Source organism: Halichondria panicea, chromosome 13, assembly GCF_963675165.1.
Source record: "Halichondria panicea chromosome 13, odHalPani1.1, whole genome shotgun sequence".
NCBI classification, from domain to species: domain Eukaryota; kingdom Metazoa; phylum Porifera; class Demospongiae; order Suberitida; family Halichondriidae; genus Halichondria; species Halichondria panicea.
The window spans coordinates 1,727,782-1,741,682 of NC_087389.1; the positions used below are offsets into that span (position 1 = coordinate 1,727,782).

General features: G+C 44.7%; 2 protein-coding genes and 1 long non-coding RNA gene across 8 annotated transcripts; 2 read left to right on the plus strand and 1 right to left on the minus strand.

Annotated features, from left to right (window-relative positions):
• Positions 1-495: 495 nt before the first annotated feature.
• Positions 496-3,054, minus strand: LOC135346627 (uncharacterized). 3 transcript variants are annotated; one of them, XR_010398064.1, is made up of 3 exons: positions 1,667-3,054; positions 952-1,595; positions 496-842 (listed from the first exon to the last, which is right to left on the minus strand). It is a non-coding gene; the product is annotated as an uncharacterized LOC135346627 (long non-coding RNA). The 3 variants fall into 3 exon arrangements; XR_010398063.1 differs by having other exon boundaries at positions 903-1,595; XR_010398062.1 differs by having other exon boundaries at positions 496-1,595.
• Positions 3,055-4,032: 978 nt separating this feature from the next.
• On the plus strand, positions 4,033-8,954 carry LOC135346545 (protein MCM10 homolog). Of its 4 annotated transcripts, none has more exons than XM_064544200.1 (14): positions 4,033-5,352; positions 5,394-5,440; positions 5,492-5,719; positions 5,773-6,064; positions 6,113-6,262; positions 6,314-6,482; positions 6,530-6,747; positions 6,849-7,097; positions 7,729-7,811; positions 7,868-8,028; positions 8,080-8,173; positions 8,231-8,322; positions 8,374-8,487; positions 8,544-8,954. In XM_064544200.1, exons 2-14 carry the CDS (start codon positions 5,419-5,421, stop codon positions 8,817-8,819), a joined length of 2,148 nt encoding a protein of 715 aa, XP_064400270.1. In that variant the 5' UTR covers positions 4,033-5,352; positions 5,394-5,418; the 3' UTR covers positions 8,820-8,954. The 4 variants fall into 4 exon arrangements, with proteins under 4 accessions (XP_064400270.1, XP_064400271.1, XP_064400269.1 ...); XM_064544201.1 differs by having other exon boundaries at positions 5,402-5,440; XM_064544199.1 differs by having other exon boundaries at positions 4,033-4,392; positions 4,439-5,440.
• On the plus strand, positions 8,924-13,789 carry LOC135346536 (leishmanolysin-like peptidase). The gene is made up of 16 exons (XM_064544186.1): positions 8,924-9,119; positions 9,435-9,547; positions 9,676-9,706; positions 9,783-9,865; positions 9,935-10,173; positions 10,342-10,514; positions 10,606-10,706; positions 10,788-10,899; positions 10,959-11,066; positions 11,185-11,261; positions 11,324-11,567; positions 11,621-11,680; positions 12,021-12,239; positions 12,424-12,498; positions 12,583-12,660; positions 12,950-13,789. Exons 1-16 carry the CDS (start codon positions 8,994-8,996, stop codon positions 13,787-13,789), a joined length of 2,679 nt encoding a protein of 892 aa, XP_064400256.1. The 5' UTR covers positions 8,924-8,993.
• The last annotated feature ends 112 nt before the right edge of the window (positions 13,790-13,901 follow it).

Below are 13,901 nucleotides of genomic sequence, written 5' to 3' on the forward strand. Positions count from 1 at the left end.
AAACCTAACTCTTGTTATCATGTACATGTACCGGTACGCTTCTATTATAAATGGGCACTAATTAATTTTAGTAATTAACGCTAAATTAAGTACGCACTAATATATAATAAAACGCAATTAAAAAATTATAAAACTCACTAAAAAGAAACTTTTTTTTCTGATGTACTTTTGTAATGTACTTTTGAGAGTATGCTAAAGCAAGCTAGCCCTTTTTTTTTGTCTGCATCTGACTCCAAACTTTCCATTCAACCTTAAAACTCATACTTGTACATGTACATCTTTTGACTAATATATTGTGGTTGCTACAAACCCGCCATAATTAGTACCAAAACAGAGAAAAATCTGAAAACGCTAAATTACTACCATACTACCATCTATAATAGTAACATTAAGGTATGCAGTGATTTATCATGTGACACACCCACAAGTAGGTGTGGCTAATGAAGAGTAGATCAGAAACAAGACTCTCACTATCATTGGCCTAACCTTAAACAGTCAATGTCCGCCACATAATTATTTGCTGTGACTTTAAAATTCAATATGCAATAATACTCAAAGAATTAAACATTCCATATGCAATTAAGAAGGTTGAATGGTTTGTTTGTGTTCGTGTTCGTGTTCGTGTTCGTGTTCGTGTTCGTGTTCGTGTTCGTGTTCGGATTCGGATTCGTACAGTGGAACTCTTAATGTCATCTTGCAATTTTTTTGTAGAGGGCCAGTACACATTCATTTCGGTTAGCAATTTAAATTGCTTGAGTGGTTCATGGTCACCACGTGCCAAGTAGAGCGGAATACGTGATTTTAACGCCTTCTTAGATATACTTTTCACCTTTTCAAATTCCCTGTGAAGTGTGCATTAAAGCATAAAAGTATTCTGAACACGTGTCTATAGGGTTATGTACCTGAAATGCATAACAGTGCTGCCACACCAACATCATTAGATATAGGTACCTTAGTAGAATACAGAAGGATGTCGGAATCACAATTGTACATGCAAACGCACATTAGTCTCTTGCACAAGAGGACGACAGGTGCCATGCTCTTTTTGTACACATTGGAGTTCGTAAACGATGCAACGACTGTCGTAGCCACGACTTGACTTCTCACTTTATCTTCCTTCCTGTTTATATCTACTTTATCCTCCACATACATGTCCGAAACAGCCGAAACACGGGGAACAACTACGTCCACATAGCTTGATTCTGCCTCTAAGCGCATGTCTGGCGTCCCGTACCAAGTGTTGACAGTGCCGATCCCAATATGACCCGAGGTCACATTTAGTAACTTAGTACTGTAGTTTTTGTCTGTGACAATGGACTTGCATAATGGAGCGAGTGCACTCACAAGTTCTCTTAGTCATCCTTTTTAAAAACTAATTTTGAGAATTCCTCGTATACCTTGCTACTTGGCATGTTTTTCGCAAAGGTATCTTTACACATCTTACTGTCAATGATATCATAAAGTGGTACTGTTAGTGATACTCCATCTAATGAATGATGATCGAGTTTAAGCATAATATTATACCTGTCATACGGTGCGGCTATTTGCGCCATTTTCAAATATCTGAATTCTGTGGTCAGTGCAGTGTTCAGTGCCTATCGAGAAGAAACAAAACACGTTACAAATGGAGACACATTAATTTTTTTATAATCACGACTGAATTTACCTTGAAGTGTTCGGGATACTCAATTTTCCTTTTCTTTGGGAGAGGCAAGGAGGCCATGGCTGCGCTGCCTAGACAGTACCATTAAAAAAATTGCATACTTAATTTATTTTCATCACTTTTCCTCAGCAGTCGATCAGCATGCGCATTAGATGGCCCTGCCCATATCCATTGAATGACATCATTCTCTAATAACTATGCGTGCAGTACAGTGCAGAATAGATCGACAGATCACAGTGATTCAAGCTAAGTTGGAGTTGATGGAGCACAAGGGGGGGGGGGGGCTCTAACCCCGTCAGCCCCCTCTGCCTACGCCACTGCCGTATACCTTCTAATTACCGCACCGCTCTAATACTATAGGACCAACCTCGAAATATACTGTTCTAATTGAGCACCAAGTGTAAAATTGAATTATGGTGCTTTGCTTAGCTGACCACGAGGTAAATAGAGGAGGCAACAATATTAAGGATTGCAGTCATGAATAAAAAAAAAACTGGGGTGATGCAAGAACCTATCGCTGATCGGATTGCTTTTCAATAGCCATATATATAAGCTGTACCTACAGATTGTGCTTCTCTACTAAACTACCACGCCCATTTTAGAAAATGTCCAAACTCACTCTTTTTGCTATGCACCGCTCTAATTGAAGCACTAACCTCGAAATTGAATTTTTTTTCCCTTCTAAATGAGCACCAAGTGAAAAATTGAATTGCGGTAATTAGAATTCATATAAAATACAGTAGAACCTCGATTATCCGGCCCTCCATTATCCGGAACTGCGATTATTCGGCTTGGCAGTTTTCTTTTTAATCAGATTAAATAATTCAGAAAATGGGCGTGTCCCTCAAATGCGCATGCACGTTGCAGCCGTTACCATGGAGACATGCCTGCTTATCTTCTGCGCATGCGCAGACAACCATGTGGCACTGCTGTTTATCAATAAAGTGGGTGGATCAAGGCGTGGTTTATCTATTCGATTATCCGGCATATTCACTTATCCAGCCTCCTTCTGGAACCAAGGTGTCCGGATAATCGAGGTTCTACTGTATGATATTTCCCTCAAAGTCCATTCACAATGCCCTATACCCTACGTGGAATGCACTACTGCTATTCATGGCACTCTTGGTCTAATCTATAGGAGTAACAAAAGCTAACATCATTCCAAAAAAGTGGAAAGACTATTGATTTAATGTTAACACTGCACTGGTAAACACTGGACAGCTAGAGATGTTGGACTGCCCACGTAGAGATCTATGACTAATAAAACTTCGCCTGCAGCAAGCTGGACATGGACTTGGAACTGGAAGTTTGCAAGCTGTTTATACAAGCTAGCTAGCTATACGTATACGTACACCTAGCTAGCAGTACTAGTCTTAGATCGTGTGTTTGGATTCCATTATTCTGTGTCTTTCTAAATGCTAGATCTACACTAATAGCTTCGTCATCAGCATCATCTAGCAGGTAGTTACTGTGTCACCAGAGCTGGCCACGCTGGTTCCCTGACTTGCAGTAGTTTGGTACATTGGCAGTGTCCTCAGTACAGTCTTATTAACTCTGAATGCGTGGGAGAATATCTTACGTAACGATTGTGGGCTACATTCATAAAAATCCTTGTGGATCATGCAATTTCCCAAACCAGGCCTTACTTTCTTAACTGTACGCCCATTTATTTCTTTGCTGTCTCTTCGCTACCTTCTATTTATGGATGAACAATGGCAATGGCAAGAAAAAGTAAGGAATGGGAACGAGGCTGCCGTAGATTAAGAACTAACAGAGAAAATCGTGTAAAGAAAGACACCCGAAAAAATACTCTCCTATGCAAATGATCCTATACAATTACAAACTATAGAGCACTAAAGTGCAAACCCTTGGCGGGCTGGTGACATGATTAAGAAACCCGAAGAGTGATATAATGCAGTGCATGTAGTGATGTATGACTGAGCAGCTCAGTCAGCTCAGAGCCGACAGTGTACAGTATCTATGATGTGGCTGAACTAGAAACTTGGAAGTGTATGAACTACACAATGACCCAACCGGATCACTAACGGTGTTCGCCTCCAACTTTTAATTGCTTCCGGAAGCGGGGGCGTAGCTTCATTGCATACTCCACTAACCGTAGTAGCTAAATGATCTTTGACCTTGGTGCGTTACTGCCGGGATATTCGCTCACACATGGCATTCTAAGTACATCTATCCATCCATCCACTATCAGTATGTCTATTTTGAGCATGTCAACAGTGGTGGGAGGTGGGACAGGGGGTATTATCAGTTATCTTAGGGGTAAAGGACTGCTTGCAACTACCTGCGACTGTACAAGGTAGGTATCTTATATTATAATAAGGGATATCCATAATAAGCATAATTATAATAAAAGGAAAAATAGGTGTGCTATTCCAATGATCGAACGGCGAAGGTCTTCATCAGGCTCGGATGGTGTCTGTTGGTCCTGCCCACAATGTAAGACCACCAGGAGCATCAGACACCTCAGTTTCTTCTCTAAGAGTAGGATTACTCTCCAACAGTGGTTGGTAGCCATTTTGTGGTGGTCCAGAGAATACCCTGTGACAGACATGGCAATGGAGGCTGAGGTGAGACCATCCACGGGGTGTGATATATACCAATGGCTCAGAGAGGTATGCTCAGCAAAGCTGATCGCAACTGTTATCCGTCTTGGAGGAGCTGGTGTTATTGTTCAGATCGATGAAAGTCTGTTCCGACACAAACCTAAGGTAAAATTGTGCTCACAATAATATTGTAAACACTTAAACACAATAGGGTGGACGGGGTAGGCGACCCAGAGTGACTTGTGGGTGTTTGGGTTGGCTGACACGTCAACAACCCCTGCCACTGGCTTTGTCCAGTTAGTGGCAGATAGAAGAGCAGTCACACTCTTGCCTATAATACAGGCACATGTTCAACCAGGCACAGTGATACATTCCGACTGTTGGGCCGCTTACAATAATGTAGCATCGTTGCCAAATGTTGGATCCCATGGCACCGTCAACCACAGTATTGAGTTTGTGAACAGCGTCACAGGGGTACACACACAAAACATTGAGAGCTATTGGAATAGAATTAAGATCAAGCTGAAGAGGATGCGGGGGGTGACAGAACAACAGTTGCCATCATACCTTGACGAGTTCATGTGGAGAGAGCGACTGTCAACCCCTCAATCGAAACAAGCTGCCTTTACCCAAGTAATGGCTGACATCGCCACACAGTATCCAGTCTAAGCCAAAATCATCTATCTGTCCATCCATCAATCATGATTGTATTATTCACTCGATTAATTAACTCTTCATTGTTTTCATCCATCCAGGAACATCAGTATCATATCACTTTCCCTTGTTTTCACATCCAGAAACATCACACACAGTATCATCCCAGTTTTGGATCAGTTTATCCATCCAGTATCATCTGTTTTCTTCAGCCAGTATCATTAATTTTTTTCTACAAATAAGGGCAGGTCAAAGGTCACTTAGCTACTACGGTTAGTAGAGTATGCAATGAAGCTACGCCCCCGCTTCCGGAAGCAATTAAAAGTTGGAGGCGAACACCGTTACTGATCCGACCTGTTCAGACGGTAGAGCTGGTACTGTAGGGCCTAGTCTGGTGTTCTTATTGTAGCTCTGCACAAAAGTATGACCCTCAAGTTTTCATTTGCAAGGGAACACGCAACAAATTAATTAGTAAGACGCTCTTTACATCTTTTATCAATTATCGTTGTTAGGATCATAGATGATCATTTAGTTCTGATGGACCCAGAGTACGGAGATGGTAAGATCTGTGTCTAAACTTACTGCACATGTGTTCATGATGGTACCCTAGACCTGCTGAATGGGTTCAGTGGCCCCAGTGACTGTGAGAGCGAGTGTTCAACTGCCGATGCGGAGGGCGGTGACAACTCTCTTGACCTCCTATCCGCCATGATCGAAACCACTCAACGAAAAAAGAAACATACCGAGACGAAACGCATAAAGAAGAGCAGTAAAGTTGTTAGTCATGCTGAAGTGTCCGACACCACTACCAACACTTCGGGAATAGATGAGCTGAAAGGTACACTGCAACTCATAATTACTCTATGTTATACGTATATATTCCTGCTACAGCCAAAATGGAGGCGATGCAGGCTGAGCTGAAAGAGCTGCGTCAACAAGTTGCCAAACAACCATCTCCGAAGCAACAGATAACAAAGACAAGTGGTGTTCCATCCAATAGGACTTCATCGGAGAAGCTGGTGAGTGGAGAGAGAGTACGAGTGGCTCACCAGAGGGAGGATGTTAGACCCCCCACAGCAAAACCCCCCATGGATAGGGACACGTCGGCAAGGATTGTCACTAAACGTGCATCTGACAAGGCTGACGGGGTGCTTACTGAGAAATACTCGGGTTTGAGGATAAAGTAAGTTGTGTTATGAGATCTGACTGTGTAAAATCACTCCCCCCCCAGAAACCCTCTGGTGTCCAGTGAGGTCATGAGTCAACGCATGGCTAGTCGTAAAATGGTGCGAATACCTCGACTGCTAGCCAAGGTCAAGGGGGGTGAAGTGGAGGGTGACTGGGTATCTATTGGAGTCATTGTCGATAAACTTCCCCCAAAGTAAGTGTTACAGTATGATACTGTTGACCTTTGTGACCTCTTTGTATGTAGAGATAGTAAAAAGGGAGACAAGTACTCAGTGTGGAAGTTGTCTGACCTCTCTGGGCAGAGTGCAGTGGTAACTGTGTTCCTGTTTGGCCAAGCTTATCAAGAGCACTGGAAGACACCACTAGGCTATGTGGTGGCACTGCTCAACCCTAACATCATGCCTGGCAAAGAGGTGAGTGTGCGTGGTGGGTGTGGCTTTGTGTACCTGCTCTCCTGCAGGATGCTGTTGATCTAGGAGGCGTGGCACTCTCGCTGGACCACCCCAAGAAGCTCATGTTGATGGGCGTGTCTCAGGACTTCACTATCTGCAAAGCTACCACCAAGAATGGCCGCAAGTGTACCAACTTTGCCAATGCCTCTGACGGCGGTTGCTGTGACTACCATGTTCAGAGTGCCTACTCTAGGAGCAGGTCTAATCGCATGGAGCTGCAGACTGGGTAGGATTGCACACCATTTCATGACTGTACATGTGTCCAGAGCACTCATCATTGTTATTCTGTGCTCTCTAATCAACAGTGTTTCCATCGTCTCTCTCCAGGTATGGCCCCAGTAGCAGGGGATTACAGGACAAGCTGCTCAAGGGATCCAAGACAGACATGTTCTTTGCTGGGGGTAAAACATTTGTGGCATCAGGTACAGGTGGCAAGACTAATCGTCGTGATGATGAGAGACTCTTTGTGCCGGGGGCCAAATCCTCAGCTGTTAAGGCAATGGCAGAATTACGGGAGAAGAGTGGTGGAGTCAGCTCTAGGAGGGGTGTTGTCACCCAGGATGGATCAGAAATATTGTAAGTGTGACCATAGAACTGTTCTATCTATGGTGTGACATACTGTGTGATATAATTATGCCTCGGTGCGCATGCGCAAGCGAGGTATGTGTGTGTGTGTGTGTGTGTGTGTGTGTGTGTGTGCGTGTGCGTGTGCGTGCATGCTGCTCGAGGATCAATAAAGTGCAAGTATAGGCTTCTAGTCATGTTTTTTGGGATTTTAATTCGTGGATTTGCAAAATTAATGCTTTGTTCTCGAGTTATGCCTAGTATTGCTTACTTGGAATGCCATTGCAGCCTTTTCAGAAGAGCACGTAGCCAAACTTGTTTACCGAGTGTTGCTACTCTACTTAGTAGTTAGCTCTGCACTAGAACGCTAGCTATTGGTAGCTGCAAGAGTGAGAAAAGAGCTGCAAGGCTCTGCTGATGCAGCCATTTAGACTTGAACTTTTGGCATCGATCGTTTTTAACAACAATCATGGTCGATCATTACCCACTTTTTGAGTTTGCATGCAGCAAAATTGCAAAAATGTTCATCATGTGTATAAAAGCTATTAGTAGCTTTATGTTATGTAGCTTTGGCATCTCCACCGAGGCATCAGCACCTGCAGTGCTTTCATTATATGTATTGTTAAAATTGTGTGTTTCACAGCAAGCAGATGCTACAGAAGCAGAGTGTAGGAGCGAGGATGCTGACTAAGCACATAAAAAAAGAGGAGGTTGCAAAGAGAGAAGGTAGCTGACCCCATGCACTGCACACTATGTCACAACTCCCCCCCCCCCCCCCCCAGTTGACAAGGACAGTGCTACTGAGAAGTCAGCGTTACAACTACTGAAGGAAGAGGGGCAAGTTCGTACTCAGACAAAGATAGCCCGGCCCACTCTGGGGAGGGGGGTTCGTCCTGGTGGTATGGTGGATCTCGGAGGGTCCAGCAAAGCATCTCTTGCAAGGGTGAGCCATTACATTGTTTGTACCTCATATCACATGGTAGTCATATGACAGAGAAGGGCATTGGCTGTGGTAAAAGCCTCGGAGGACAAAAAGGCAAGTGGTGTCAAAAAGAGAGTGGTGGAGAACAGGGACTTGACTGGAGACGGTATGGAGTACTGCTGTGGGTGCTAAGATTCATGAATAATTACTGTTATATCCGCAGACCCTCCCCAGAGCAAGAGACCACGACTGGACAGTGGAGAGATGGACAGGATTCTCAATGCCAAATCTTCTCACGATTGGATCAACGAGGAGGTAGCCAGCAAGTGTGCTGTGTGTGTGTGTGTTTTAAGGTGTGTACTGTAGGTTGAGTTGGACAAGGAACAAGAATATTTTGAGCGTCTGGAGAAGAAAGAGAATGTGGAGCTAAAGTTACAGAGCATCAAGGAGTTGAGAGTATCTGTGGTGCAATGCAAGGAGGTGTGCTGTTAGCCAATATACTGAACTACACAGTACATACACACTGTTATCCCCAGTGTAACTACACGGCGGAGTATCCTGGAGAGATGTGTAAGAGAGAGAGTCATGTTCTGAGCAAATTCAAAGTCATGAAGAGGTGCTATGAGTGCAAAGGGTGTCACCAGAGACAGTTTGTCTACACTGGACGTTGTCCTGTGGAGGGTTGTCAGAAGTGTGGGGGAACGTCTCATGAACAGGTGTCTCTCTATCGAGAGCGCAAGGGACCCACCCTCCCAACAGAGCAGCTCAAATTGAGAGGAGATGAGGAGAAATACCTGAATAGTTTACAGTAGAACACTTTTATGATTTGATTATTGCATTCTTTAGGTGTGGTTTTGTTGCATTTTCTTCTTGCTTGTGTTTCAAGTGACAGTATATAATGGATGAATTGTGTTGAGTATTGTAATAAGAAGAGCTCTATAAAACTGTCTGACTGAAAGATTGTACTAGAGTCACTGTAAGAGATTATGAATAAACCAGTCGTCTTGACCACGTGGGTCTTCTGTCTGCTTGCTGCTGGTCTGTGGCTGCCAGTGCAGGCTTCTATACAAGCAAGCGACCTGGACCTGCTGGGACAACAGCAACACACTAGGGTAGGGAATAGTACATATGCATGCAGTGAAGGTTTTGCATTCCTTAGACACACTAAATAGCATGCATTCATTATTTTGTAGAGGCCTATGCCTGTTGTGAGGAGCTAGCTAGCTGCACAGCAGTTCTCTGAGTTGGTATAAAAATATTGATGACTTGTTTTTTTGCTTTGTATCATGCATACTGGTCTCCAGATGGACTGATTTTTTAATCATGTGGTAGTCAGTTTTCTAGTAACAGTTGGTGTTGTAGTGATATGATAAGCAGGTCTGCATTCAGCTCAAACCAGAAGCCATTGACCATTCCCTTCACTGCAGCCTGTGAAGACTCTGAGAGACCGTATTGCTAGCGGAATCTCAGGAAGATCTCTGGCAAGAGGTGCACTGGAGCCGTTCACCATCCTCCCTCACTATGACCCCTCAATTCAACTGTAAGTGCATCGTTGGTGTGAATCAGCTGTGTGCATGTACATGAAGTGCTAAAAAAGCTACAAAAGACTAGTGGTGCCAATTCTAGTTCAGTCTACCGGCTTTAACAACAATCCATTACCCCCTGCAGACTAACAAAAGAGCAGCAGAGAGTGCTTAAGGTAAGCTACACCGACAAGCCCAGCCTTTGATCTCCTGTTTTCACACACTCACATGCATGCATTAATGTTGCTGCAGACTGTACTAATGGATAGTGCCGTGCAATGGTTATCGGATGCCCTGAGAGCAAGACCAATGGCTACACCAATCAAATTCGAGAGGTATGTCGTGTGGTTGCTGTCTCATTATAATTATACTAAACTCTTATCACAAGCCAACTGTTTTTGCAGGCCTTGCCTGAACACACACTATCTGGTAAATGGAGTCAAGTATTGCCGAGACGGCTGCTCCTCTCAGGCAAAGTGTGGACCAGTCACAATCCCCGAGGAACATTTAGCGTCTTGCAAGAGCTGCTCCAGACCAGGCCTTCAGTGTGAGAATGGTGCAGTGAGGGGTGCTACTAGTAAAGTCAAGATAGTTCACTTCTTGCTCTATGTCTCTGCCATAGCCGAAGCTCATTGCATAAAAGGTTGGTACAACCTCAACCTCAGGCTTTTGAAGATACTACTACTTGTATAACAATCTATTTTTGTGTTGCTAGAGTACTCACTGCACATCACAAGGGATGTACATGTATTACATTAGGCTTCCAGTGTTTACACAGGCCACCACCTCACATGCATTACCCTACATGCAGATTCGCTGTACAGTGGCTTAGGAATGCTTGAGGGAGGCCATTGTCTGCAAGAGCAAGAGTTTGACCGACCAGTGGCGGGCTACATCAACTTCTGTCCTGAGGCACTCTCTATTGACCCAGCTACCTTCTCTCGTCAACAGCATGCACTCATGCATCAGCTCATACACACATTGGTAATTAAGTTAACATTTAATTCTGTATAATTATAGTCATGTCAGCATTTTTGCACTATAAGCTTGTATTACGATGTGTTTTCTTACTCAGGTATTCTCTGAAGACCTGTTCCCCTATTATCATAACGAGGAAGGGTATCCCCGCACTAGGAGATATGCTGATGGAAGTGTCTTCCAGTACATACCCTCAGGGTGAGTTGATTGTTTGCAATTGTACATAATATTAGCATGTACACTAACGAGGTACACTAACGAGGTACCCCCTCTCTCCAGCAAGAACTCAGTGGCTCTCAACACAGTGCGACTTGTAAGGAGGGTGCATTGGACCACTCTCACTCCCAACCAGCAGAACACAGTCAGCATGGTCGTTACTCCAAACGTTGTCGTAAGTATTAGTTCATAGAGGAAGGCAAATATTATAACTTGTTGTCCTCGTGTTTGCAGCGGGAGGTGCGTGCTCACTTTGGGTGCGAGTCATTGGAAGGGGCGGAGCTTGAGAACCAAGGAGGTGGGGCCGTGGCAGGAAGACACTGGGAGAACAGAGTCTTTGGAGTGAGTGTGCCGGTGTACATGTAGTGGGTAGTGGTGTACATATGTAAACTGAGAACTCATTTTCACCCTAATCACACATAGTTGCTTAAATGCCATCTCATTGTGTGTTCTGCTGCAGGAGGAGCTAATGACGGGCATGTTAGCCTCCCACCATGTACTGTCCAGGGTTACCATGGCTTTGCTGCATGACTCAGGGTGAGTAAATACCAACAAATAACAGATGATGACCTCTCACACACACTCTCTCTCTCTCTCAGGTGGTATCTGCCAGACTACTCTTACGCCGGCCAGCTGTCTTGGGGGCGTGGAAAAGGCTGCTTGTTTGTCAAGGACAGCTGTGGGGGTTGGATGTTGTCTCAGGGTAGGGACAAAGAGCCACTGAGCCCGTATTGTGATGGCAAGGACTTTAAGAACGAGAGAACGGGATGTGTCAATGGTCGTACTGGCGTTGGACCCTGTTTAATACGTAACTACACCATTCCACTGCCTCAAGAGTATCAGGTGAGACAGTATGCACTTTTTACTATCAATTTTACCCCACCTCCATCCCACAGTACCTGTCTCGACGGAGAGGGGGTACTCAGATTTTGGCTGACTATTGTCCACTGTATGGGGTGAGCATAATCATAATTACACACTCGTTAGCACAGGTGCCCGGCTGGCTGTACCCAGCAACATACCTCACATGATCTTAGATATGTTAGTCATCCACCACAGAAGCCTGTGGACTATTAACAGAAAATGCTAGAAATTTGCTGATGTTAGTTTTAAGTTGCTCAATACTTTCTGTTGTTGGCAATCTGATAGAGTACAGAGCAGGAAATCCCATGGAATGTGTGTGGTTTGTTGGAGTCAGCCCAGTCCATAGATAGTAGCCAGTCACTACAGAACACTGGCAAGTGCTCATCAACACATCATGATTGCTAATCTCTCCATCACCACACTCACACTCAGATGTGGGAGCATGGAGATTCCAGGATCGGGAGCAGTTGCCTCACACACACTCACAGCCCTCCCCCTCATATGAACTTTGCCCTCGAGGAGTACGGTATTGGATCAAGGTGTTTTGAGCAGCCAGAGCCTCTAAGACGAAATGAGAGTAATAAGACCTCCTCCAGTGCAGTAGACTTTTTCAAGGGAGTGGAGGGGAAAAGAGGAGGACTGTGTTACAAAGTGAGGGCTTGCTGGGGATTTAATGGTTATAATCTGCAGGGCATGCATATGGTGTGCTTAGATCAGTGATCATTAATTTGCAGTGACCATTAATTGTGTTTGTTTGTTTCTTAAGCCAATACTTGTGTTTTTTCCCTAAGATGAATTGTTGTACACCAGCATCTACTATCCTTTCATTGTATAGTTCAGCTGCTCTGCTCGAAGAGTGCTAGTGAGAGTAGGCGATGAGACACTGCGTTGTGGGAAGGAGGGACGGAAGGTGAGCTCATGTACATTCCTAAAGTGGTTGGCTGGCGCCTCTAATCTGTGAGCTATAAATAGACCTGATGTATATTTACCGCAGCAATGGTTCAAGTATAATGAGGGTGGAGTCACTTATGAGGGCTCTATTGTGTGTCCCTCCTACGAAGAGCTGTGTGCGGTACGTCAGCTGTAAGCATTACTCTCAATTGTCTGCTATGCACACAGAAGCCAGTGACTATGTCTGCCATCTCATGCATTTTGGAATGTTTATCGTGTTGTGATCCCCCCCCCCCTCGTACACACACTGTGTTGTTGATTGTCACACACACACTGTGCTAGTTATGCTACTTCCCTCGCACACGCACTGTGCTAGTGATGCTACCCCCTCGCACATGCACTGTGCTAGTGATGCTACCCCCTCACACACACACTGTGTTAGTGATGCTACTCCCCTCACACACACACAGGGTTATGACTGCATCAATAGATGCTCTGATCATGGGACCTGCCACCTGGGCCAGTGCCGCTGTTACCATGGCTACTACGGAGATGATTGCAGTCGGTCATATGCTCAGAAACTGTTGTCTTGTCACAATGTAACTTGCCTCAATGGAGGAACATGCAATAAGAGCCTCGAATATGGATTCGAGTGCACTTGTCCTCCGGGGCTTACAGGAGCTCTCTGTGAACAGGAAATTATTGCCGACCCCTGCATTAATGTTGATTGTCACAGAAACGGAACCTGTGTTAGAACGGATCATGGCCGTGATCCCAAGTGTAACTGTTACCATGGATACGAAGGACAACAATGTCGTTTAATCAAAGACTTGTGTTTATCTGAAGGTCGACCGTGTCTCAACAATGGCAGCTGTATCACCAACACCACTCTCTGTGCCTGTCCCCGGGAATGGTGGGGTCAACACTGTGAAAACAGGGTCAACTTTTGTGTACCTATCAACCCATGCCCTCAGGGTCATCTCTGTACACACCATAACGCCACTCAGAGCTACAGCTGCTCCTGTCCCCATGGCTACACTGGACCTACTTGCAGTAAGCTCATTGTGGATCACTGCGCCGAGTCTCCATGTCACAACAATGGGACATGTGTCAGCCTGCTTGATGGCTTCAAGTGTCTCTGCCCCCGAGGGTATAAGGGGGGACGCTGCAAAAAATTAGAGAACCCTTGTAAGGAGAGCCCTTGTGGAGAAGGTGGGCGATGTCGGAAACTGGACGAGGGACAATGGGGCTCTATCACATGTGAGTGTCAACATGGATACAGCGGACACTTCTGTGAACTGACTGCATAAAACTGTTCTAAATTGTTCATCATAACATATATATATCATTCATCACTGTTTCACACACATTATATATATAGATTATCTCATCACTCATAATTTGTGCGCTGGCCAGTACAAA